General features: G+C 40.6%; 3 protein-coding genes across 3 annotated transcripts; 1 reads left to right on the top strand and 2 right to left on the bottom strand.

Moving 5' to 3' along the window:
- The first annotated feature begins 3,998 nt into the window (after positions 1-3,998).
- Positions 3,999-6,093, top strand: LOC126621089 (uncharacterized). The gene is made up of 2 exons (XM_050289484.1): positions 3,999-4,237; positions 4,673-6,093. The coding sequence occupies exon 2, from the start codon at positions 5,548-5,550 to the stop codon at positions 6,091-6,093; it is 546 nt and encodes a 181-aa protein (XP_050145441.1). The 5' UTR covers positions 3,999-4,237; positions 4,673-5,547.
- Positions 6,094-9,139: 3,046 nt separating this feature from the next.
- Positions 9,140-12,498, bottom strand: LOC126621071 (G-type lectin S-receptor-like serine/threonine-protein kinase At1g11410). Its single transcript, XM_050289439.1, has 7 exons — positions 11,171-12,498; positions 10,939-11,076; positions 10,607-10,812; positions 10,187-10,397; positions 9,869-10,106; positions 9,644-9,791; positions 9,140-9,558 (listed from the first exon to the last, which is right to left on the bottom strand). Exons 1-7 carry the CDS (start codon positions 12,456-12,458, stop codon positions 9,262-9,264), a joined length of 2,526 nt encoding a protein of 841 aa, XP_050145396.1. The 5' UTR covers positions 12,459-12,498; the 3' UTR covers positions 9,140-9,261.
- A 958-nt stretch (positions 12,499-13,456) lies between these two features.
- On the bottom strand, positions 13,457-25,742 carry LOC126621091 (zinc finger CCCH domain-containing protein 5-like). Its single transcript, XM_050289488.1, has 7 exons — positions 25,679-25,742; positions 23,615-24,773; positions 23,337-23,453; positions 22,885-22,959; positions 22,536-22,677; positions 16,711-16,786; positions 13,457-16,045 (listed from the first exon to the last, which is right to left on the bottom strand). The coding sequence occupies exons 2-7, from the start codon at positions 23,828-23,830 to the stop codon at positions 15,007-15,009; spliced, it is 1,665 nt and encodes a 554-aa protein (XP_050145445.1). The 5' UTR covers positions 23,831-24,773; positions 25,679-25,742; the 3' UTR covers positions 13,457-15,006.
- Between the last annotated feature and the right edge of the window lie 15 nt (positions 25,743-25,757).

Below are 25,757 nucleotides of genomic sequence, written 5' to 3'. Positions count from 1 at the left end.
TTAAATCGATCATTCCTCCAATATGTTTAATAGCTTCCAATGTCTCATAGCCTGTCTGCATGCATTGTTATATATGTGCTCATTGTGCTTTTCATCATCTATTTTTTTTATATAATATAATATATGTATATATATATATATATATATATATGTGTGTGTGTGTGTGTGTGTGTTTATGTATTTATAATATATGTGTGTGCTTAGGGTGATTATTGATTAATAATTTTTTTTAATGTAATATATGTGTATGCTCAGTGTGTAAGATCCCACATCGCCCAAGGGAGTGATCCTTAAATGTATATTCTCATCCCTACCTAGCACGAGGCATTTTGGGAGCTCACTGGCTTCGGGTTCCATCGGAACTTCGAAGTTAAACGAGTAGCGCGCGAGAGCAATCCCATGATGGGTGACCCACTGAGAAGTTCTCGTGTGAGTTCCCAGAAACAAAACCGTGAGGGCATGGTCGGGGCTCAAAGCGGACAATATCGTGCTATGGTGGTGGAGCGGGCCCTAGATGTGGTGGACCTCGGGCCGGGATGTGACAATTTGGTATCAGAGCCTAACCCTGGCTGTGGTGTGCCGACGAAGACGTCGGGCCCCTTAAAGGGGGTGGATTGTAAAATCCTACATCGTCCAAGGGAGTGATCCTTAAATGTATATTCCCACCCATACCTAGCACGAGGCATTTTGGGAGCTCATTGGCTTCGGGTTCCATCGGAACTTCGAAGTTAAGCGAGTAGTGCGCGAGAGCAATCCCATGATGGGTGACCCACTGGGAAGTTCTCGTGTGAGTTCCCAGAAACAAAATCGTGAGGGCGTGGTCGAGGTTCAAAGCGGACAATATCGTGCTACGGTAGTGGAACGAGCCCGGGATGTGGTGGACCCCAGACAGGGATGTGACACAGTGTATATATTAAAAAATTTAGATCCTGTGAGGCTTCGCCTCACGTCTAAACTGGGCTATCCCTCGGATGCCTCGCCCACGGCTCACGCTTTTAATACATTCCCATATTCTTGAGGAGATTGAAGGGTCAAGAAGAGAAGACCACATAAAAGTGGTCTCATTCTCATCATTGGTATTGTAGATTTCAATAGTACATTGCTCTGTGGTTGCGCTATTCTGCCACCCTCTATTACCGTTCAAATTACCAAAGCGCAACCATCGAACATCATCTTTGTACACGACCATCTGAGGGGCTCCATTAGGGTCTACTCTGAAGCTGCAACTCCCAGTTCCCGGGTCATCTTCGGACTTCCAAGAAGTTAGAAACCGGTTCAATCTCGTGAGCCTGTCCAGTCCAAGTTTCATGCTTGGAAGCATTGTATGCTTGGGATAATAAAAACTCTGCCATACCGTTAGCTTTTCGCCGCCATCTTGTTGTTGAAATTTCACCACAAGGTTTCCAGTATCTAAGAGCTGAGCTTTGTAATTAGGCTCATGTGCGGAACTGGATGATAATGATGTGATTGAAACATTGGATATGGCAGACCAGAGGGGAATATCGCTTTGGTTTTCGGCATAGAGGAAGAGGTTTCCATTTGCACCAATTGAGAGGACTCCTGAAGTGTCATTGACAGGATTGTCTCTGTTTGCAACCCATACAACTCTTTTTTCTACATCTTTCATGTACCAGATTCCAACTTAGCGCTTTGTGGATTTTCCGGGGCTGAAGAAACCAAGCTCAAACACTTCTCCACTAGAGACTAGAACTTCGCCATCCCTGATCGCTTGATCAGTTGTTATGCTATCGATTGAAGCGCAGCACCGGATCAGAAGAACGAACTGAACAACTGCTATAGCAATCAACCCGTTTGTAAAATTCATGAGCATATATATCTCTTCAAATCAATTACAACAACAACAACAACAACAAAGCCTTTTCCCACGAAGTGGGGTCGGCTATATGAATCCTAGAACGCCATTGCGCTCGGTTTTGTGTCATGTCCTCCGTTAGATCCAAGTACTCAAGTCTTTTCTTAGCGTCTCTTCCAAAGTTTTCCTAGGTCTTCCTCTACCCCTTCGGCCCTGAACCTCTGTCCCGTAGTCACATTTTCGAACCGGAGCGTCAGTAGGCCTTCTTTGCACATGTCCAAACCACCGGAACCGATTTTCTCTCATATTTCCTTCAATTTTGGCTACTCCTACTTTACCTCGGATATCCTCATTCCCAATCTTATCCTTTATCGTGTGCCCATACATCCCACGAAGCATCCTCATCTCCGCTACACCCATTTTGTGTACGTGTTGATGCTTCACCGCCCAACATTCTGTGCCATACAACATCGTTGGCCTTATTGCCGTCCTATAAAATTTTCCCTTGAGCTTCAGTGGCCTACGACGGTCACACAACACGCCGGATGCACTCTTACACTTCATCCATCCAGCTTGTATTCTATGGTTGAGATCTCCATCTAATTCTCTGTTCTCTTGCAAGATAGATCCTAGGTAGCGAAAACGGTCACTTTTTGTGATCTTCGCTAGATTGCTCCGGTTATTAGTGTGGATAAGTATATAAATGGATAGAGATAGGAAAGCAAACACAAGATGTACGTGGTTCACCCAGATTGGCTACGTCCACGGAATAGATAAGTTCTCATTAATTGTGAAGGGTTTACACAAGTACATAGGTTCAAGCTCTCCTTTAGTGAGTACAAGTGAATGATTTAGTACAAATGACATTAGGAAATATTGTGGGAGAATGATCTCGTAACCACGAAACTTCTAAGTACCGGAGTGTGGTATCGTCTTGACTTGCCTTATCTGTCTCATAGGTAGATGTGGCATCTTCTCTGGAAGTACTCTTCCTCCATCCAAGGGTGGTATCTGTAACTGGTGGAGATGCACAAGGTAATGTATCAATTTCACTTGAAGCTTACTTGTAGTTTCAAGCTTGGTCAAGCGCGATACAAACCATGTAGTAGGAGTCCCCCAAGTCGCCGGGTTAGGGGATCTGCTGAAAGAGGTGACAGACAAGGTAAGCAATCAGAGCTCCGGTTGATTGTTCACATTCTCCCTATCTTGCAGGCAGCATGAAGGATAAAGAGAAGAAAAATAAGAAGAGATGATATGGGATACTTTTGCTTTTGAAGAAGTAACTTTCCACAGGCTTATTCTTGAACCGGGCTGGAGGGTTTTCTGGTTTCCTCCAGAGTATAAGGCCGACTGAAGAATTTGAGGGTCAAAACAAGTCCATCAAATCTAGAGTACGTTCGACCCTGCTGATATGGGATACTTTTGCTTTTGACAGAGTAGTGGATGTATCAGCACGTGTGCTGTTACGCTTGTCTCCACATGCTTCCTTGTATCTTTCTCACTTGCCCTATCTGTACCTCAGGCAGATGCGGTATCTTCCCTGGAAGCATAAGATGTTGAAGATGAGTACTCGAGAGCAATGCCAGGTAAGTAATCAGGTAAGGGGTTCCAGGCAGTCAGTTCCTGGCTGGAAGCTTGATTCCAAGTGATGACTGATTGCTCTCTTTCTCCTTGTCTTGCAGGTAAGAACAAGGCCAAAGGAAAAGACAGGGAAAAAGCATGATATGGGATACTCTTGCTTTTAACCCTGATGATATGAGATATTCTTGCTCTAGTATAGCTTGTTTACAGAGGTATTATCGGGGGGAAAGAAAGCTGAATATTTCGAAAGGCTTCGTTGGGAGTGCCCTCTCAGATAAGAGAAAGGGTTGAGCATTTTTGCAGGTCTGCCTGTCCGTTAGGGATGGAGGTCGACATATATAGGAGTCTCCCTAACATCAAGTAATAATGCTATTCCTTTACCCTGCTTGGTCATAACACGGTAGTGGGAGCTGCCAGCTTAACATGTTTTAACTCTGTCAGAGCACTTTGAAAAAGTGGTCTGTGGTATCTGGAAAGCTGATGTTGTGTGTGAAGATTACAGACAAGCTTTATCCAAGGAGATCCAGCTCTTGAAGTTGGGAAAATGGTGCCTCTTCGGTTTTCGAACAAGCAATCCTGTCGGGGATCTGGCTCTCGAGATTCGGAGAACGATGCCTCTTCGATTTTTGAGAAAGCAATCCTGCTGGGGGTCTGGCTCTCGAGATTCGGAGAGCGGTGTATCTTCGATTTTTGAGAAAGTAATCATGTTGGGAGTCTGGCTCTCGAGATTCGGAGGGCGGTGCCTCTTCGATTTTGGAGCAAGCAATCTTGTTAGGAGTGTTTTCTCGAATGTGAGTAAAGGTTGGGCATGTTTGCTAGTCTACCTTGCCACGAAGCACAAAGGTTGACACACAGGGACTTTCCAATTATCCAGCAGTGGTACTGTTCCTTTACCCTCTCTTCGATTTTTGAGAAAGTAATCATGTTGGGAGTCTGGCTCTCGAGATTTGGAGGGCGGTGCCTCTTCGATTTTGGAGCAAGCAATCTTGTTGGGAGTGTTTTCTCGAATGTGAGTAAAGGTTGGGCATGTTTGCTAGTCTACCTTGCCACGAAGCACAAAGGTTGACACACAGGGACTTTCCAATTATCCAGCAGTGGTACTGTTCCTTTACCATCTCTTCGATTTTTGAGAAAGTAATCATGTTGGGAGTCTGGCTCTCGAGATTCGGAGGGCGGTGCCTCTTCGATTTTGGAGCAAGCAATCCTGTTGGGAGTGTTTTCTCGAATGTGAGTAAAGGTTGGCATGTTTGCTAGTCTACCTTGCCACGAAGCACAGAGGTTGACACACCGGGACTTTCCAATTATCCAGCAGTGGTACTGTTCCTTTACCCTTGTGGGTAATAATATGGTAGCTAGACCTTCAAAATTTATGTGTCTAAACTTTGTTAGTGTTGTTTCTTTGCAATTCTTTTACCCTTCTTGGTCAGAGCGATGTAGCGGGAGCTGCAAGCTTCACGTGTCTCAACTTTGTCAGAGAACTTTGGCAAAGTTATCTGTGGTACCCATGAGTTACTGTTGCGTATGGGAAGTGGGTGATTGAACAGTACGATTTATGTGTTTTCTACTTCGCCAGAAATCTTCGACAGAATGCCCATAATTTCCGCAAAGCTGAGTGTGTGTGTGACAGGTGCTGACAAGGCTGGAAAAGTAGGTGCCTCTTCGATTTCTGAGATCGGCCCTCGTGGTCTCTTAGCAGCCCAGCTTTTGAGAAAGCAAGCCTCTTCGATTTCTGAGATCGGCCTTCGTGGTCTTTGAGCAGCCCAGCTTTTGAGAAAGCAAACGCCTCTTCGATTTCTGAGATCGACCCTCGTGGTCTCTGAGCAGCCCAGCTTTTGAGAAAGCAAACGCCTCTTCGATTTCTGAGCAGGCGCCTCTTCGATTTCTGAAGCTTCGTCGAGTGCAGATTTTTATAGGGGCTGACATTAAGTTCTAAAGCACACTTGAATATCCACCAGTAGAAGCTCCATTCTTGCACTTCTAAGATCTTGATTTGTCCGACCTCTTCTCTCTTCAACACCTTTGAAAATGTCTGGCCCCTCCGACCGTCGTTTTGACTTGAACCTTGTTGAAGAGGCAGCCTGCCTTCTCCAGACAACATATGGCGCCCATCCTTCGTCTCCCCTACTGGTCCTCTTACCGTTGGGGATTCCGTGATGAAGAATGATATGACCGCTGCGGTAGTGGCCAAGAACCTTCTCACTCCCAAAGATAACAGACTACTTTCCAAACGGTCTGATGAGTTGGCTATTAAGGATTCCCTGGCTCTCAGTGTTCAGTGTGCAGGTTCTGTGTCAAATATGGCCCAACGCCTATTTGCTCGAACCCGCCAAGTTGAATCATTGGCGGCTGAAGTGATGAGTCTCAAACAGGAGATTAGAGGGCTCAAGCATGAGAATAAACAGTTGCACCGGCTCGCATATGACTATGCTACAAACATGAAGAGGAAGCTTGACCAGATGAAGGAATCTGATGGTCAGGTTTTACTTGATCATCAGAGATTTGTGGGTTTGTTCCAAATGCATTTATTGCCTTCGTCTTCTGGGGCTGTACCGCGTAATGAAGCTCCAAATGATCAACCTCTGATGCTTCCTCCTTCTAGGGTTTTGTCCAGTATTGAGGCTTCGAATGATCCCCCTCCGGTGCCTTCTCTTTCTGGGGCTCTACCGACTGCTGAGACTTCTCCTAAGCAACCTTTGTGAAAGCTCCCTCTTGTTTGTTTATTTTGACTCAAGTATATGTACATATTTGTAACTTATCGGGGATATCAATAAATAAGCTTTCCTTCATTTCAACGTATTGTGTTAAATACACCAAAGCCTTCTTCGCTAAGTTCTTTGAATTTTCTTTTGTTGAAGCTTGTATGTTGAAGCTTTGTGAGTGGAGCATGTAGGTTGAGGTAGTGTTCCCTTAATTTCCCGAGTGAGGAAAACTTCTCGGTTGGAGACTTGGAAAATCCAAGTCACTGAGTGGGATCGGCTATATGAATCTTAGAACGCCATTGTGTTCTGTCCTGTGTCATGTCCTCCGTTATATCCAAGTATTCTAAGTCTTTTCTTAGGGTCTCTTCCAAAGTTTTCCTAGGTCTTCCTCTACCCCTTCGGCCCTGAACCTCTGTCCTATAGTCGCATCTTCTAATCGGAGCGTCAGTAGGCCTTCTTTGCACATGTCCAAACCACCTTAACCGATTTTCTCTCATCTTTCCTTCAATTTCGGCTACTCCTACTTTACCCTGGATATCCTCATTCCTAATCTTATCCTTTCTCGTGTGCCCACACATCCAACGAAGCATCCTCATCTCCGCTACACCCATTTTGTGTACGTGTTGATGCTTCACCGCCCAACATTCTGTGCCATACAGCATCGCCGGCCTTATTGCCGTCCTATAAAATTTTTCCTTGAGCTTCAGTGGCATACGGCGGTTACACAACACGCCGGATGCACTTTTCCACTTCATCCATCCAGCTTGTATTCTATGGTTGAGATCTCCATCTAATTCTCCGTTCTTTTGCAAGATAGATCCTAGGTAACGAAAACGGTCGCTCTTTGGTATTTCTTGATCTCCGATCCTCACCCCTAACTCGTTTTGGCCTCCATTTGCACTAAACTTGCACTCCATATATTCTGTCTTTGATCGGCTTAGGCGAAGACCTTTAGATTCCAACACTTCTCTCCAAAGGTTAAGCTTTGCATTTACCCCTTCCTGAGTTTCATCTATCAACACTATATCATCTGCGAAAAGCATACACCAAGGAATATCATCTTGAATATGTCCTGTTAACTCATCCATTACCAACGCAAAAAGGTAAGGACTTAAGGATGAGCCTTGATGTAATCCTACAGTTATGGGAAAGCTTTCGGTTTATCCTTCATGAGTTCTTACGGCAGTCTTTGCTCCTTCATACATATCCTGTATAGCTTGGATATATGCTACTCGTACTCCTTTCTTCTCTAAAATCCTCCAAAGAATGTCTCTTGGGACCCTATCATACGCTTTTTCCAAATCTATAAAGACCATGTGTAAATCCTTTTTCCCATCTCTATATCTTTCCATCAATCTTCGTAAGAGATAGATTGCCTCCATGGTTGAGCGTCCTGGCATGAACCCGAATTGGTTGTCCGAAACCCGTGTCTCTTGCCTCAATCTATGCTCAATGACTCTCTACCAAAGTTCATTGTATGACTCATTAGCTTAATACCCCTATATTTCATGCAATTTTGTACATCGCCCTTATTCTTGTAGATAGGCACCAAAGTGCTCATTCGCCACTCATTTGGCATCTTCTTCGTTTTCAAAATCCTATTGAAAAGGTCAGTGAGCCATGTTATACCTGTCTCTCCCAAAACTTTCCACACTTCGATTGGTATATCGTCTGGACCTACTGCTTTTCTATGCTTCATCTTCTTCAAAGCTACAACCACTTCTTCCTTCCGGATTCTACGATAAAAAGAGTAGTTTCTACACTCTTCTGAGTTACTCAACTCCCCTAAAGAAGCACTCCTTTCATGTCCTTAATTGAAAAGATTATGAAAATAACCTTTCCATCTGTCTTTAACCGCGTTCTCTGTAGCAAGAACATTTCCATCCTCATCCTTGATGCACCTCACTTGGTTTAGGTCCCTTGTCTTCTTTTCCCTTGCTCTAGCTAGTTTATAGATATCCAACTCTCATTCTTTGGTATCTAGTCGCTTATACATATCGTCATAAGCCGCTAACTTAGCTTCTCTCACAGCTTTCTTCGCCTCTTGCTTCGCTTTTCTATACCTTTCACCATTTTCATCGGTCCTATCCTTGTATAAGGCTTTACAACATTCCTTCTTAGCCTTCACCTTTGTTTGTACCTCCTCATTCCACCACCAAGATTCCTTTTGGTGTGGGGCAAAGCCCTTGGACTCTCCTAATACCTCTTTTGCTACTTTTCGGATACAACTAGCCATGGAATCCCACATTTGGTTAGCTTCCCCCTCTCTATCCCACACACACTGGGTGATTACTTTCTCTTTGAAAATGGCTTGTTTTTCTTCTTTTAGATTCCACCATCTAGTCCTTGGGCACTTCCAAGTCTTGTTCTTTTTTCTCACTCTTTTGATATGTACATCCATCACCAACAAGCGATGTTGATTAGCCACGCTCTCTTCTGGTATAACTTTGCAATCCTTACAAGTTATACGATCCCCTTTCCTCATTAGAAGAAAATCTATTTGTGTTTTTGACGACCCACTCTTGTAGGTGATCACATGTTCTTCTCTCTTCTTAAAGAAGGTGTTGGCTAAAAAGAGATCATATGCCATTGCAAAATCCAAGATAGCTTCCCCATCCTCGTTTCTCTCCCCAAAACCATGGCCACCATGAAAACCTCCATAGTTGCCTGTCTCCCTGCCCACGTGTCCATTTAAATCTCCTCCTATAAATAACTTCTCCGTCTGAGCAATTCCTTGCACCAAGTCTCCAAGGTCTTCCCAAAATTTCTCCTTCGAACTCGTATCCAACCCTACTTGAGGTGCGTACGCACTAATCACATTGATAAGTTCTTGTCCTATTACAATCTTGATTGCCATGATTCTATCTCCTACCCTCTTGACATCTACAACATCTTGTGTCAAGGTCTTGTCCACGATGATGCCAACACCGTTTCTCATTAATTTAAACATTTAGGCCTTGTTTGGATTCTAGGATTTGAATTTAAATTTAATGTTACTCAGCTGAACACGCCTTCATGTTTGATAAAAAATTTAAACATTTAGGCCTTGTTTGGATTCTAGGATTTGAATTTAAATTTAAAACCTTCACATACAAAGAAATCTCAATTTGAGTACAGATACTTCAAGAAGTAATGCAAAATCTCTACAAGTGCCTGAAAAGGGCAAACTCAACGAGCTTCAATAACTGTTACTGTTATATCATTTACAGAGGAAGCTCCTCTAGACTTTGAAGAGTCCGGACCTCTGTTTTTGAAGCTAAACGCTGCCTTTTTCGGATGTGGAAGATTCGTTTCATTCCCCAGCATGAACACAACATCTAGCATGGTTGGCCGGTCTGTTGCATATTCTTGCACGCACAAGAGCCCAATTTGAATGCATCTCATAACTTCATGAGTCGAATACGACTGGTTCAGTGATGAATCAACTATGTCCAAGACTTTTCCCTCTGTCCACAAGTCCCATATCTGAAACAAGTTTGACTACAATGTTTAGATCATTGGACTATTCGAGAGTTAGATTCATCGTTTCAAAAGTTATACGTTTACTTACAATTCCAACCAAATTCAGAGAGGAGTTTTCGAATTGGAAACTGTTCTTCCTGCCGCTAATGATCTCTAGTGCCAAGACTCCGAAGCTAAACACATCGGATTTTGTGGAATATAGCCCATCCATAGCATACTCTGGTGACATGTAACCACTGCAATCACACAATATCAGTACTAAAAAAGCATCGACTCTACTTGACTTTTATTTCGAGAGAGAGGAGGGAATTACTAGGTGCCAACAACTCTGTTCGTGTTTGCTTCAATTTGATCATCCCCGAACATTCTTGCCATGCCAAAATCTGATATTTTTGGGTTCATCGAACCATCCAGTAAAACATTGCTTGCCTTCAAATCCCTGTGGATTATTTTTAGTCTTGAATCTTGATGAAGATATAGGACGCCTCGAGCAATCCCAATGATAATTTGAAACCGCTTTCTCCAATCTAACGATGACTTTCTGTTTTTATCTGAACACAACACATAAAAGCTTCTATTAGCTACGAGTTTAGGATTTCTTAATTTCTGCATGTATTCATAGATTGCATACCAAAAATGCATAAGTCCAAGCTGCGATTCGGCATGTATTCATAGATTAGCATCCTCTCTTCTTGATGTATGCAGCAACCCAAAAGTCTCACAAGATTTCTATGCTGAAGCTTTGCTATAAGCATTACTTCATTCTTGAATTCATCTACGCCTTGTCCTGAATTTCTAGATAATCTTTTGACAGCTATGTCCTGTCCATCAGCTAGACATCCCTGAAATCACAGTGAAGACTCGACAATCTTAATGACAACTTCAGATCGATATAATGTTTACATCCAATTCTGTCTTATCTGCCTCAATGTCACAGAGCTTATGTATTGGTATATTTGCAGCAGAGTAAACAAAGTACACGGAAGAGTATTTCACATTTTATTTGAAGCCACACAATGCTGAGACACTCAAAATGTTCTAGGGAAAGTACCTTATATACCGTGCCGAAGCCGCCATGTCCAAGCATGTTAGCAAAAGAGAAGTTTTCTGTGGCTGCAACCACAGTGGTTAAATCGAAAAAAGGTAAATCTGTCTCTCCTTTGTGTTCATCAACCTCATTTTTTATTGGCAAATCTTCATAGCTTCGTGAACCAGAAGCAGTGGGATCATTCAGAAATTTGGGTTGTCCTCCTCTCCCTGTTTCAATTCCATCGAAATTTCAGGGTATAAAAAGTTTCACAAAGAAAATGAAACTGAGCTGAAATAAAGCTGCAAAACAAATTTACAAGACCATAGAAGGGGAAACTTTTCCTTTTCGCATACCTTTCCTGCTCCTTTTCCTGAACCAACATAGAACTGCGAGGATGAGCAATGAGGCGACAGAAATTGACACTACCAATATAATAGCCAGTCGCCTTCTCCCGGAAAAATACCCTCCTCCTGACTTGTTTTTATACTGAGCTGAAAAAAAGAAAAAAAAAATCAATTCACTAGTGCTATGAATGGTATGAAGTTGAAACATGTAATTGACGCAATTTTTAGGAAAATAAGGTACCTAAAACTACTGCATCTGCGCGAATATACAAATCTTGCCCGCCTTCTGTGAACTGCTTAGTATCCATCAAATCTGTATACCATGTCATGCATCCAGTCCCTCCATTCCTCACATCTGCACTTGCATATGCCAAGCATGAGCAGTTCTTCAAGCACTCCTCCTTGCACGCTTCTAAGCTCAAATTACTCTCCAGTTTTATAGAGGACGTGTCTGGAACCTTTACATTTTCCATCTTCACAAACCCCTCGCCGTTCCTACACATGGACCGCAAGCCCTGCCGCCTCTTGCACCCGCCACTCCCGTCTTTCAAATCCCAATCCTTTGGTGATATTGGTTCATATCCGGGGTAGCATGTGCAGTTGAATCCAATGTTAGTAGGATTGCAATTGCCGAATTTACCACACTTGCCATAGCTGTCACAGGCATCCAATGGCGCCGACCAAAGCAAAACCCACCGCTTTTGCTGCTCTTGCCATACTAGGTGGTTGAGTGTTCCCGACCCGTCTATTTTGTTCAATGAGTAAATCGAAGGGTCAAGAACAGTCCACTGCACAGCAGCTTCATCTTTGTTGTTCACAAAATTGATCTTAAACACATCGCTCCGGTGCACAGCAGGTATGCCCCCCCATTGAATCCCGTCCCACTGTCCTGACCTCCACCACTTAGCCTCATTCTTGTACAAGATCAACTGTGGCGATCCATTCAGGTCCATTCTCAATGAAACGTTCCCCATCCCAGGATCGTTGTCCGAGTTCCAACACGTGAGGAACCGGTTTATGCCACTTCTTCTGTCCAACCCGATTTTCATTTTCGAAAGAAGAATATTTGTAGGGTGATCAGTGCTCTGCCAAAAAACATCCTGGCTGCCTTGTTTAGCCAAAACAAGGCTTCCCGAATCAAGAATTTGCGCAAAAATATTATCGTTGCTCGCTAATGATATCGAAACATTTGTTGACCACAGAGGAACAAGGCCTTGGCTGGTATTGGCTTGCAGCACTAGGTTTCCATCAAAACCTATTGAGAGAACTCCTGAGCTGCCATTGATGGGATTATCCCTGTTGGCTACCCACACAACCATGTCTTCCGAAAACTTGTACCAAATTCCGACATAGCGGTTGGTCGATATTTTGGGACTAAAGAATCCCAGGACAAAGGTGTCATTCTTGGACACCAAGAAATCACCGTCTCCGATGGGTTGATCAAATTTTATGGTGTCCAAGGAAGAGCAGAGCTGGAGAAGGAGGAGCTGAAGAATCAAAACATTTAGCAGACCTTTCACAAAATGCATTATTGCAGAACAAAGGTTTGCCAAGTACTACTGATTGCTTGCTAAATGTATTATATATTGATTAAGTAATCTTGTACGTTGCAATTGTTATTTTTGTCATTGATGCAATGTGAACCTACCGCGACTTCCAGTCGTTGATGCAACAGTCAACTCACCGGCTATTTCCAATCTTACACGCAGTTAGAAATTTCCCCTTCACTAATTCTGACCACACGTCATTAGCCGCCACTGTAGAACTCGTAGTTTTATTTTGAGAATTCTAAACGAGTTGCACACGGCCATTTATACACCGTTGATTCTTTCAGTAATTTATGACTAGTACTTCTTTTCAGAGAATTGATTTCTGTACGTAGACATGCACATTGCTCCATCTCCACCTTTTCTATACACGCCTTAGATTTGACCGTAGTAGCATACTTGAATTAGGAATACTAGGAATTAGAAGGTCCGCCGAATTTGAAAAAGTCCAAGCTTTTGTGTGAAGTCATGCATGCATCAACCAAAAAGCCACAAGAAGTGTTTTTTTTTTTTTTATTTATATTTAAATTTTGTGAGTTCGAACATCAACAAGGTTATTTAACATAAGATTTGGAGTAAAACCGAATGCTGTAATGTTCTAAGATTCATACAGCCTACTCCACCTAATGGGATAAAGCTTGGTTGAGGTTCACTTTGCTTAGAGAATCTTCATTTTCAAAGAATGGTAGATTTGGTTCACCCTTTCTTCACACATTAACAAATTGTATGCGCTTAATATTATCTTTTGCAAACTACTACTGTTACATATATCTTGTGGAACATTTTCGATATCCCAGGTCTTTTTTTAGCGAGCTTCTTTTTCTGTACATGTCACCTTCAGTACTTGTTGATTGATCTCCACTAGTATAATTCCTCCTCAATAAAAATGCAGGCTGGAAAACAACCGACGACATGGTTGGCCGGTCAGTAGCATACTCTTGGGCACACAAGAGGGCAATTGTATGCATCTCACAACTTCGTTTATGACATAATCTTTTATATCATTCAAACATAATGTTTCATACAATTTGTATTCCCGCAGTAACGTGCATGCAACATTTCTAATAACATCCAAAGGTTCAATGTGTTCCCAGCATCCCGCTCAGCCTTGATTAATTAACCACGTCACTTAGAACAGCCAAATCACCTTTGTGTCCCGTCCTAAACTTTTTCTTTTGATTGCGGGTTGACACATGGCCTGATTAGTGTCTGAGTCGGCCTGCTCCTAAAATCTTGTGTCATAAAGTTGTTAGCCTTCCTAAATGTCTTTGGGGGTCAAAAAGTACTTTTATGTAGCCTGATCAGACTGATAATGAGTGTTGCAAATAATTTATAGCCTGTATTTACAACAAGACAGATGATGAGTATTGTAGATATAAAACTTAGATCCCCAATTATAAGGCATATATTTTATAACGTGTATTTACAACAAAACAGATGATGAGTGTTGCAAATTAATATAGAACTTAGATCCCTAGTTATAACTAAAAACATCAATAAAGCTGTCCGTTGTGTTGGGAATGTGTGAAGCCATTGTTTCGGGCGTAACCTTAGCCAGAGAGGGCTACCACCAATAGGGAAAGCTAGTACAAACATTAACAAAAATTGGAGAAGGCTATCTGTTGGGCCTGGTAAAGGGACACATTCGGGTAAGTGCTTACCTGATTTCTTAACTGGGAGGAGTACCGCTCTTATGGGGTTAAAGCTACTACACATATAACTTCCACCATAACTGACTGTAAGACTACTGGTGTTGAAGTTTACTTGGTTAGCTTCTAGTGACAGAGGCTCTAAGTGTTTCAATAGGAATTCAACTGGTCTCTCGTCTAACAGATTTTAAGTACTTCCACCTAAATTGTATTATTGAACGAAACGCCATATTACTAAACTCATTCTTTCTCGTAAGAAAAAGTTGTCTAATTTTAAATTATTCACAATCCAAGTAATACTTTCTCCAAACTTCAACTATAATGCACATATCCTCACAATATTCTTCATATATAAGAGCCTAGAACTGCACTGAAAACATGGAAACAATACAATAAGAAGAGGGTTTCACAACTAACTGATAACGAGAACACGGTTTCACAGCCTACATTTCTGTATTCTTCCTTGTGGACAGACTTGTAACAACTCTTAGAGATGAATCTCAAGGGGCTAACCTATTGCTTTTATGATTACTTCTTCTAATGACATCGTTTGTGATCACGAGATCTATGACCTGCATGGTGCCTCGTGTTTCCTTCCAGATTCTGTCACCATCGGATGAATCTGTGGCATCATCCAAGCCACTCGAGTGTCTCCTGTGGCTTGATTGGCTGCTACCCTGCCGTGGTCTGTTATCACCGTCAAGCTTGCCATCTTTGTTTCTAGACTTTCTCCTTGATTTTCCATGTTCGGAATGAGTTACCCTGTCAGATTTTTCGTCTTCTTCCCGGCCAATTTTACCCTAGTAGTAGAGTTCCGAATCAAAATCACTTGATTCATCTCTTCCTTTAGATGGACCTGGCCTGCCAGAATCGCCACTCTCTCAACTTCCAGCCTTTCTTTTACACGTATGGTATATCTCATTCTCAACGGAACTATTTTCGGGTTCCCAGCGATCCTCTTTGTCCGTGAGTACATCAGAGTTGCATCTTATATCATCTAGACCCACACTGCTGGACTCATGGGTTCCACCTGATTTCAAATTTTCAACTAGAGAATCAGCTTCCCTCATCTCTATGCTCAAATGATCAGCCCTATGTTTCAAATCTAGTGTTGGGACTTTATCATCATCTGAAATATATGATACTTCATCCAAGCGTTTTGATCGTTTCCCAGCATGACTAGGGGGCCTTTCTGCATCGTTTTCTAACAGATCATCACTTAAGTCAGTACTACAGGACATGGTGGTTCTTTCCCTGTGATTTGAGAATTTACAAGCTTTGCTGGAGTGCGACGAGGGTCCCAGGCTTTTCCTCCTACTGTGATGCTCATCACCTTTCATGTTGCTGTCTGACCGCTCTCCATCAGTATCATCAGCTCTGTTCTTGATGTCCTTATGATCACCCCGACATCTCACCTTCCTCTTTTGCCCAGAATGTCTACCATTGTCATGGTATGCAGCATCTTTGTTTCTGTCCCTATCTGACCAGTCCCAATTCACTTCATGATTTTTGTTCTCCCGATCCCTATATTCATCCGGGAATTCTACTTTCCGCTGTTGGCTTGAGCTTTTCCTGGTACCATGCTGTGCTATTCTGTTCCGTTGCGACAAATCCCCATCAGATTCAGTTTCATAGGTTTTGTTCTTATGATCCCTGTTTTGCTGTCTTGGGCTACGCCTAGTATGTCCACGGTGTGTGTCTCTATCTATTTCCCTTTCCAACAATTCTCCACCAGATTCAGTATCCCACTTTCTGCTCCTCCTAGGGTTGTAGTCTCTTAAGTTCTTGCTCTCATCACATAGATCCTCATCACCTGTATGCTTCTGACGGCATGTTCCCTCTAGAACATAATTTTCATTGTCACATCTTCTACCAGAATCACTGTCCCTCCCTCTAGACCTAGATCTTCGCAAGCCGTACCTGCCATGAATCTGGAAACTATGAGAACCTAACAGAGACCAAGAAGTTCCACAAATTATTGTACTGTCCATCAGCACCTAACAGAAAACTACGCCCTCATAGAAAATCATAATACATAAAATAATTAAATCAGGAGATGATAAATTACACCAACTTATTAAATCAGGAGATGATAGATTACACAAACTTAACCCAAATTAAACGATGGGCACTTCAAGCACCTGGAAAAATTTAGCACAACAAATTAATTCCTGAATGTGGGCAGTTGTAGTGTCACGTTACCATCACCTGCCTGCTGCTTCCTACCAAAATTATTTACTTGCATCAGATGTATAATTGTACATAATTGGAACATGATATATAGCTTATGGTATTTTTATGTGCTATATAATCCCGGGCACGAAAACAAGACAAAATTACTACAATGCAAACTCTCACATGCATGTTGGTCTGTCTCTCCATCCCCTTTGCTTGGAATTCGACGTAAATTGGGAGGTTGCAGTTGTAGGGATTGAATGAAAAATCACCCAATCTAATACCATGATAATTTATCCCGGTAGGATGCAGGCCAACTATTGTTTTATATTCCAACAGCTACATTAACATACATCTCACAAGTACTTTATACAACACATTCAACAGCTGCTGCTTAAAGTAAAGCATACCTTTCAGAATCTCCCAATGACTTCTTGCTAGAGTTCCTCCGCTGTCCAAAATTTTCTTCTACCATTGGTTTATCATTGTTGTGCTAGGACAGCACCAAACCCGTTGGAACCAACTCAATCTAACCCACAGATAATATATCAAATGAAAATGCAAGAACAAAATATAAAAGAACACCAAGATTTTAACGAGGTTCCTCAACAGTCAGTGTAACTGGAGTACGTCCTCGGAGCAGTAGGAGCTCACCCAATAATCCACTATCAACCAAATGGGAGTTTACAAAGTGTTGGCAATCTCACAACCCAAATAACCCAATACACCCAATAACTCTCACACACCACAGAAACAAATAGAGAAAGAAATATAATGTATAATTTCTTCTCTATACATATAGCTCAAAGCTATTACAACAACAATTATGATGGATGATTGCTAACAAAAAGAAGAGCACTTTCTTCTTCTCTTCAACGAAGGGTTGCTGCACCCTTTCTATTCTTCTGATGCACTCCTTTTCTCTGCAGCTCTCTTCTCACTCTTCTCTCTTCTCTCTTCTGCTCTAATCTGAAAATTGAGCTCTCCTTTTCTTTGCTTCTACCGAAACAAAACAATGAATTATTATTCTGAAAATTGAGCTCTCCTTTTCTTTGCTTCTACCGAAACAAAACAATGAATTATTATTCAAAACAAGCCATCACTTTCGGCTAATAAAAAACCACAAAAGAAGAAAAACATCATCATGATGCCTCCTCATCATGATGTCTTTATAATTTTATAACCAAAAGTTTTTTCTTTTCCTTTTTTTAATAGCCGAAAGTTGTTTGTTTGGCCATAATTCAACAATCTCCACCTTGGCCAAATTCCGAAAACACCATGATAAGCCAACCAACACAATCAACACAAAAAATCACTCCCAAACACTAGCAAGAGAACAACTCATGCCGAGCCAAATGCTCCAAAACTCCTACTGCTCAACGCCTTCTTTATATAGGCAAAATGTGAGCCAAGTTCAAACAGTGAACAAACTTGGCTACACCAACAACCTTAGTCAACATATCAGCGGGGTTGTCTTTAGTTAGAATCTTCTGGAGAATGATTTCCCCTTCACCAACAATTTCACGAACAAAGTGATAACGCACATCTATGTGCTTGGTCCTCGCATGATGAACCTGATACTTAGCCAAATAAATGGCACTCTGACTATCACAATGTATCTCCACCTGCTTCTGATCAACCCCCAAATCTCTAATCAGCCCATGTATCCAAATGGCCTCCTTTATAGCTTCAGCAACTGCCATATATTCAGCCTCTGTAGTAGACAAGGCAACAGACGACTGCAAAATTGACCTCCAACAAACTGGTCCTTTAGCCATAGTAAACACATAGCCTGTAGTAGACTTCCTTCCATCCAGATCACCTGCATAATCTGAATCAACATAACCAACTGCAAAATGACCAATACCAGAGTCATCTCTCTCAAAGCATAAACCAACATCTCGAGTACCATGGAGATACCTCAATATCCACTTAGCTGCTTGCCAATGCTCTTTACCTGGATTATGCATATATCGACTCACCATGCCAACTGCATGAGCAATATCCGGTCTAGAGCATACCATTGCATACATCAAACTACCAACCAAATTTGCATATGGTATATTTTTCATTTGCAGCTTCTCTTTATCATTTTTAGGACATTGTAGAGAACTCAATTTAAAATGAGAAGCCAAAGGGGTACTAACCGGTTTGGTTGAATCATGAACTCCAAACTTCCGAATCAACTTCTCAAGGTATTGTCTTTGATTCAAACTGACCAAACCCTTCTCTCTATCTCTAGTGATCTCCATGCCAAGGATCTTCTTTGCTTCACCAAGATCCTTCATCTCAAACTCATTCTTCATTTGTTTCTTCAATTTCTCAATCTCCTCAACATTCTTTGAGGCAATCAACATATCATCAACATATATCAATAAATAAATGAAAGACCCATCTTGCAACTTCTTGAAGTACACACAATGATCATATTGACTTCTAGAATAATTTTGGCCTCTCATAAATTTATCAAACCTCAAATACCATTGCCTTGGAGATTGCTTCAAGCCATAAAGTGATTTCTTCAATTTGCAAAACAAATTTTCCTTCCCTTTCACTATATACCCATCCGGTTGACACATATAGATCTCTTCATTCAAATCACCATGTAGGAAAGCCGTCTTCACATCAAGTTGCACAAGCTCAAGATCATATTGTGCAACAAGAGCTAACATAATACGAATTGAGGAGTGCTTCACAACCGGAGAAAAGATTTCATTGTAGTCAATGCCCTCCTTTTGTGCATACCCTTTAGCAACTAATCTTGCTTTAAATCTCACATTGCTTTTCTCATCAGCATCTTCCTTCTTGGCATACACCCATTTGCAACCGATAGCTTTCTTGCCCTTAGGCAATTTAGCTAACTCCCACGTCTTGTTCTTCAAGAGAGAATTCATCTCATCACCCATGGCATTGCACCACCTCTTCTTCTCCTCACTCTCAATGGCTTCCTCGAAATTAGATGGAATATCATCAGTGATAATAGGAAGAGCAAAAGAAACATAGTCACTATACCGAGCTGGCTTAGTAATTTGTCTCTTTCCTATGTTTTTGGCAATAGACTCTTGAGGTGAAACTTGCTCTTCAACTTGAATAGAATCTTCAAGTTCAACTTCTTCAACATCCTCATGGTCTCCCACTTCTTCACTTGTAGTGGCTTCGACATCAGCAGAAATAGGATTTGAAGTACCAGAGGCAACTTTCTCAAGCTCCACCTGTTGGACATCTTTCACATTTTTCTCAGAGTCTTTGAACGTACTTTCTTCATCAAATGTCACATCTCTGCTGATTACAAGTTTTTTCATCTCTGGGCACCACAACCTGTAACCTTTGACACCACTACTAAAACCAAGAAAGATAGCCTTTTTGGCTCTAGGATCAAGTTTATTTTCAGTCACATGAAAATAAGCAGGTGAACCAAAAATACGGATATAGTCATAATCAGAAGAAGATTTTCCAGTCCATACCTCCATTGGTGTCTTACCCTGAATAGCAGCTGAGGGTAACCGGTTGATGATGTGACATGCATAATTAACTGCTTCTGCCCAAAATGACTTGCTCAAACCCGACTGAGACAACATACATCTAACCTTCTCAAGCAAGGTTCGATTCAATCTTTCTGCAACTCCATTTTGTTGTGGAGTTCCCCGAACACTGAAATGTCTCACAATTCCTTCTTCTTTGCAAACTTTAAAGAAAGGATCGGATGTGTATTCACCACCATTATCCGATCTCAAAATCTTAATCTTTCTCCCAGTCTGGTTCTCAACCATTTTCTTCCAACCCAAGAAAATGCTTAACACCTCACTCTTGTGCTTCATAGTGTAGACCCAAGACCTTCTTGAATAATCATCAACAAAGGTCACGAACCAATGTCTACCACTCAAAGAGGGAGTCTTTGTAGGACCCCAAACATCCGAATGCACATAATCAAGAATGCCCTTCGTCTGATGTACAGCAGTACCAAACTTCACTCTAGTTTGTTTCCCCAAGACACAATGCTCACAGAAATCAAGCTTACAAGTCGTGGCACCTTTTAGAAGACCTTGTTTCACAAGCCCTTGTAGAGCTTTCTCACCGGTATGGCCTAATCTCATATGCCACAATCTAGTAGTATCTGAATCAGATGTGCCCATATTTTCAGAGACTACAAATGCTTCACCTGTCACAGTGCTTCCCTGCAATAAATATAAATGGCCACATCTAGGAGCTTTCATCACAACAAGTGCACCATAAGTAACTTTCAATGTCTGTCCATCTGAATGAAACCTGAAACCCTTGGATTCCAAAGTACCCAAAGAAATAAGATTTTTCTTCAAATTCGGTACATACCGAACACCTGTCAACTCTTTAACCATGCCATCATGCAACTTCAAACGAACTGTACCAATCCCTTTTGTTGTGCAAGGATTGTCATCTCCCATGAACACAACGCCACCATCAAACTCTTTCAAGCTTGAAAACCAATCCTTGTGAGGAGTCATATGATGAGTACAACCTGTATCCAACACCCATTTAGTAGCACAATCAAATGATGAGGAAGTGGTTAAAGCAAAATCAGAAAAATCTGTTTCAACCTCAGCAACATTAGCTTCAGAACTTTCTTTTCCTTTGGTCTTCAATTTGGGACAATCTTTCTTCCAATGGCCCTTATTACGACAAAAGGCACATTCATCCCTTTCCAAAGGTTTTCTACCTTTAGAGTTTCCTCTAGGTCGAGACTGTGATTTTTTCCTACTAGTAGAGGACCTCCTCTCCGATGATCTAACTCTAACAAATAAAGCTTCAGAGGTACTATCATGATTTTTATCTCTATGCCTCATTTCATAATTCATCAAGGCATTTGACACATCTTCAAATTTCACAGTTTCTTTACCATGCATAATAGTGGTAACAAAATGCTCATAAGAGTCCGGCAATGAATTCAACAATATTAAGGCCTTATCTTCATCCTTAATATCCTCATCTAAATTTAACAAGTCGGCAATCAACTTATTAAAAGCATCAAGGTGTCTAATCATTTTTGTACCTTCTTTGTATTGGAAGCGGTAGAGCTTTTTCTTCAAGTGTAGCCGGTTCTCTGCACTCTTTGTCATATACTTGTCTTCCAATTTTTGCCACAACACACTTGCTACCGTCTCCCGCATCACAAAATACTTCTGAGTTTTTGCAAGGCACAACCGAATTGAAGAGCAAGCCCACAAATTTAATTTCTCCCATTCCGACTTCGACATAGCTTCCGGCTTTTCTCCCAAAGCGGCAAGTAGATCTTGTTGAGCCAACACATCTTTGACCTCACATTGCCACATCCCGAAGTTGTTTGTGTCATCAAACTTTTCAACTTCGAACTTTGCATTTTGCACCGTAGTTCTTGCAAACCCGGAGGTGCTTCCAAAAGGATTTTCATCTTGCCCGTCTGACATCTTTGGCAACTAGACAGTACCCAAGAGCAACTAGTGCTCTGATACCAATTGTTGTGCTAGGACAGCACCAAACCCGTTGGAACCAACTCAATCTAACCCACAGATAATATATCAAATGAAAATGTAAGAACAAAATATAAAAGAACACCAAGATTTTAACGAGGTTCCTCAACAGTCAGTGTAACTGGAGTACGTCCTCGGAGCAGTAGGAGCTCACCCAATAATCCACTATCAACCAAATGGGAGTTTACAAAGTGTTGGCAATCTCACAATCCAAATAACCCAATACACCCAATAGCTCTCACACACCACAGAAACAAATAGAGAAAGAAATATAATGTATAATTTCTTCTCTATACATATAGCTCAAAGCTATTACAACAACAATTATGATGGATGATTGCTAACAAAAAGAAGAGCACTTTCTTCTTCTCTTCAACGAAGGGTTGCTGCACCCTTTCTATTCTTCTGATGCACTCCTTTTCTCTGCAGCTCTCTTCTCACTCTTCTCTCTTCTCTCTTCTGCTCTAATCTGAAAATTGAGCTCTCCTTTTCTTTGCTTCTACCGAAACAAAACAATGAATTATTATTCTGAAAATTGAGCTCTCCTTTTCTTTGCTTCTACCGAAACAAAACAATGAATTATTATTCAAAACAAGCCATCACTTTCGGCTAATAAAAAACCACAAAAGAAGAAAAACATCATCATGATGCCTCCTCATCATGATGTCTTTATAATTTTATAACCAAAAGTTTTTTCTTTTCCTTTTTTTAATAGCCGAAAGTTGTTTGTTTGGCCATAATTCAACAATCATCTGCATCAGAATAACCAAATAAAGCAACCATTTTTCTCGCCCAAAATTTTGGGGGTGGTCTATCACTATCAGCCCATTCATAGTATCCACCAGGATTGCGGAAACAGTGGATAAAATTGCAAGCTGTACCACGGGAACATGTCTGCAACATTAAACAAGAATGATTATCAACAAGAGAATCCTCAGACTTCAAGGTTAGAATTGACATATTAAAGTCAAAACTTATTTTATTACTCCAAAACAAAATTCTGTAAAATCTTATTCAATCTGAAAAGTACAACCAAAAAATTTAACTTCAAGAAAGAGTGTGGCTAAAAAAGACAACGGGAAATGAAGGAACTGCCAATACCTTGTACCTCGACTTCATATATTCCCCGCATATGGCAACCTTCCATCTGGTCGCATTAATAAATTCACAACTTATCTGCCAAAAACAACAACTAGGTCAACAAACCACCCCTCAAGATGGCAGTTCTGAAATATGTCAAGAATGCAGGGAATTAGCATTTATGGAAGTAAAATATAACAAGGAGATTCAAGAAAGAAAGGGATATCCCAAAAACGTTTAGCCAAATAGCAAGCAGGGAAGTTAGTTAAACTGATAGCCAGCTACAATTAGAAGCAAATATAAAACTCGTACAGATATCAATTAAATTAAACTTCAAGGTAGGCAAAGATATGACAGAGGTGCTTTTGAATGCAACCACCCAACATGCAAACAAATAATAGAGTAGAAAAAATGGAATTTCTTTCTCATCACACCGCATAAGCACGTATTCAAATACAAAGAAAGTGCAATACCTGTTTCCCAGCAAAGTAGCGGCCATTGACAGATTGATAAGCAACAACAGCTGAATCCATTGATTTGTAGTGTATGTACACGTTTCCCCGCAAGTGGAATGCACCATTTCTGCAAACCTGACACAGATACTCCATGTGTCACTGTAAGATTACCAACCGAAAATTTGTATGGCGCGAATAGGAAAGTAACAAGAAGAAGTCTAGAATTTCAGCCCATTGCCCTTATACTTTTGAAAACAGATGAAGTATTTTGGTATCACAAAGAAGCTGTCAGAAACCTTGAAACTTATAATTTCTCCAAACTTCAAGAATTCCATATGCACATCCTCATAAAATTCTTCATAGCAGCGCTCAACCTCCTCATCAGTATACTGAAAAGAGGGAAGCAATATGAAACCTGAAGAATTATACTCATCAGCAGATACTAAAATAGAAAGAGGCAACTGGCCTATCGCAATATTAAATTTTGTCAAGATACAAAACAGGTGAGCCATACATCTTCCGCCAAAACACGGAAACACCAGTGTGTTCAGAAAGGTATGGCAACTGTTTAAAGATACTAAGAATGACTATTTTAAAAAATGAACAAAATTGCAACTTTGCATTATAAAAAGGTGTACTTGACTTGAATATCAACGTAGATGAATTCAGATTCACTCACTAAAGCACATGTCTCCACCAAATATAATAGAAACAAAATCCATCTGATACCTTAAATAGTTATTTTAAAAGAATTACAGGGACAAAACTAGGGTTGCCTTATTTTGTTTTCAGGTTCTAACTTGTAGCATATGCCAACTAACAAAAAAAAAAAACATCGTACATGCAAAGATATACCTGAAAATAAATGAAGGAAAACATAACACAACATAGTGACACGCAAAGATCAACCCAATACAATAGAATCTTAGAGAAAAACTGTAAACGGAAAATCGGTAACTATATCATCGAAATAAGAAAAGTTTTCCATTTCTAACCAAATATTCTGCATAAAAAAAGCTAATTATATGATTTGTACCTATTTTTTTCTCAGTGAAAAGAAAGAATTTTATTAAAACAAAAATTTACAATCAGTGAACAAGAAGCACACCGGCAGCCATAAACAAAAACGGAATCAACGAAGATGTACAGCAACCACATAGAAAACTATGATTGCCAGTTCATTATAATGCTTACTAGTAAGGATCATAATAATACAAAGTCCAAATGAATTATTTACATTCTTCGGTTCTGATTATGGAAAAAATAAGCAATTCACTTTCAAAATAGATTCTTTGTTCTTTTCATTTCATTTGCCTTTGACATGTTTAGAGTGAGTAGAGTTAACTGCATTCAGATACTTCTAAAAGTTGTAGCCAACCATCACAAACTGTGGGATGTAAGATGTGATATCAGACAGCTTTAACACCTCCCACGACAGATATATTGCCCAACAAACTATGAGTTGTTAAGGAAGAAAACTTGTAGATTACTACAGTAAACTCACGAACTTATGAAACAATTGAACACAAAAAAGAAAGAAAAATAATCTCAATATGGACACTGAAGCATAATATCTCTCACTGGCATAAAATAAAAGGAACATCATGATGAAAGACGACTATAAGATCCCTTAAAAAATACATATTTTCTTGTAACTCAGCTTTCTTTTAATTGATAAAATGTTATGTTTGTGATTAAAATAAGAGTAAATTATAGCAATGATCCCTGAACTTTACTCAAATTGGAGCAATAGTCCCTCAACTAAAAATCCATTACCATTGGTCCCTCAACTTATCAAAATATGTAGCTATAGTCCTTTTCATTAATTTCTTCAAAATTTTGTCAAAATATGTTATGTTGGAATAACCATTTATTTAATTAGGGTCCCTCAACTCATCAAAGTGTGTAATTATGGTCATTTTCGTCAACTACTTAAATTTTTTTGTCAAACCGAGTTATGTTTGAAGGACCATAGCTACAATTGGGATAAAGTTAAGGGATCATTTCTCCAGTTGAATTAAAATTAAGGGACCAAAGGTAATGGATTTTTAGTTGAGGGACCATAGCTGCACGTTTTAATGAGTTGAAGGACCAATGGTAATGGATTTTTAGTTGAAGGACCATTGCTCCAATTTGAGTAAAGTTCAGGGACCATAGCTACAATTTACTCTTAAAATAAAGGTTACTTCCAAAGCATGAGACCACATGTGCAGAGATACATGTCAACACACACTGGGTTAATATAGGTGTAAAGAAGAAATAAATAGGGAAGAAACCTTATGACATAAAGGTAATAAGATTAAGAAAACAAGGCAAACGTTATGTGGTAACACGTTACTATTGCCAGCAAGGAAGGATACACTATTGGGGTATCTTTGATTCCAAGAACCAAGGCCGAAAGCTTGAACCCCCACCAAAGTGGATACACTACAAAACTAT

The sequence above is a fragment of the Malus sylvestris genome, chromosome 5, assembly GCF_916048215.2.
Source record: "Malus sylvestris chromosome 5, drMalSylv7.2, whole genome shotgun sequence".
Lineage (NCBI taxonomy): Eukaryota > Viridiplantae > Streptophyta > Magnoliopsida > Rosales > Rosaceae > Malus > Malus sylvestris.
The sequence above is the reverse complement of the archived record's forward strand: the minus strand, read 5'-3'. Positions and strand labels throughout refer to the sequence as shown.

Coding starts and splice junctions, on each gene's coding strand:
- LOC126621071 (XM_050289439.1), bottom strand. CDS start 12,458: ATGCATTTTGTGAAAGGTCTGCTAAATGTTTTGATTCTTCAGCTCCTC. Junction 10,813..10,938: donor CAGGAAAAGGAGCAGGAAAG/GTATGCGAAAAG, acceptor GAATTGAAACAG/GGAGAGGAGGACAACCCAAA. Junction 10,107..10,186: donor CTTGGACTTATGCATTTTTG/GTATGCAATCTA, acceptor TGTTGTGTTCAG/ATAAAAACAGAAAGTCATCG.
- LOC126621089 (XM_050289484.1), top strand. CDS start 5,548: ATGAAGAATGATATGACCGCTGCGGTAGTGGCCAAGAACCTTCTCACT.
- LOC126621091 (XM_050289488.1), bottom strand. CDS start 23,830: ATGGCTCACCTGTTTTGTATCTTGACAAAATTTAATATTGCGATAGGC. Junction 22,960..23,336: donor GCTACTTTGCTGGGAAACAG/GTATTGCACTTT, acceptor TGTTTTTGGCAG/ATAAGTTGTGAATTTATTAA. Junction 16,046..16,710: donor TCATTGGGAGATTCTGAAAG/GTATGCTTTACT, acceptor GATTCATGGCAG/GTACGGCTTGCGAAGATCTA.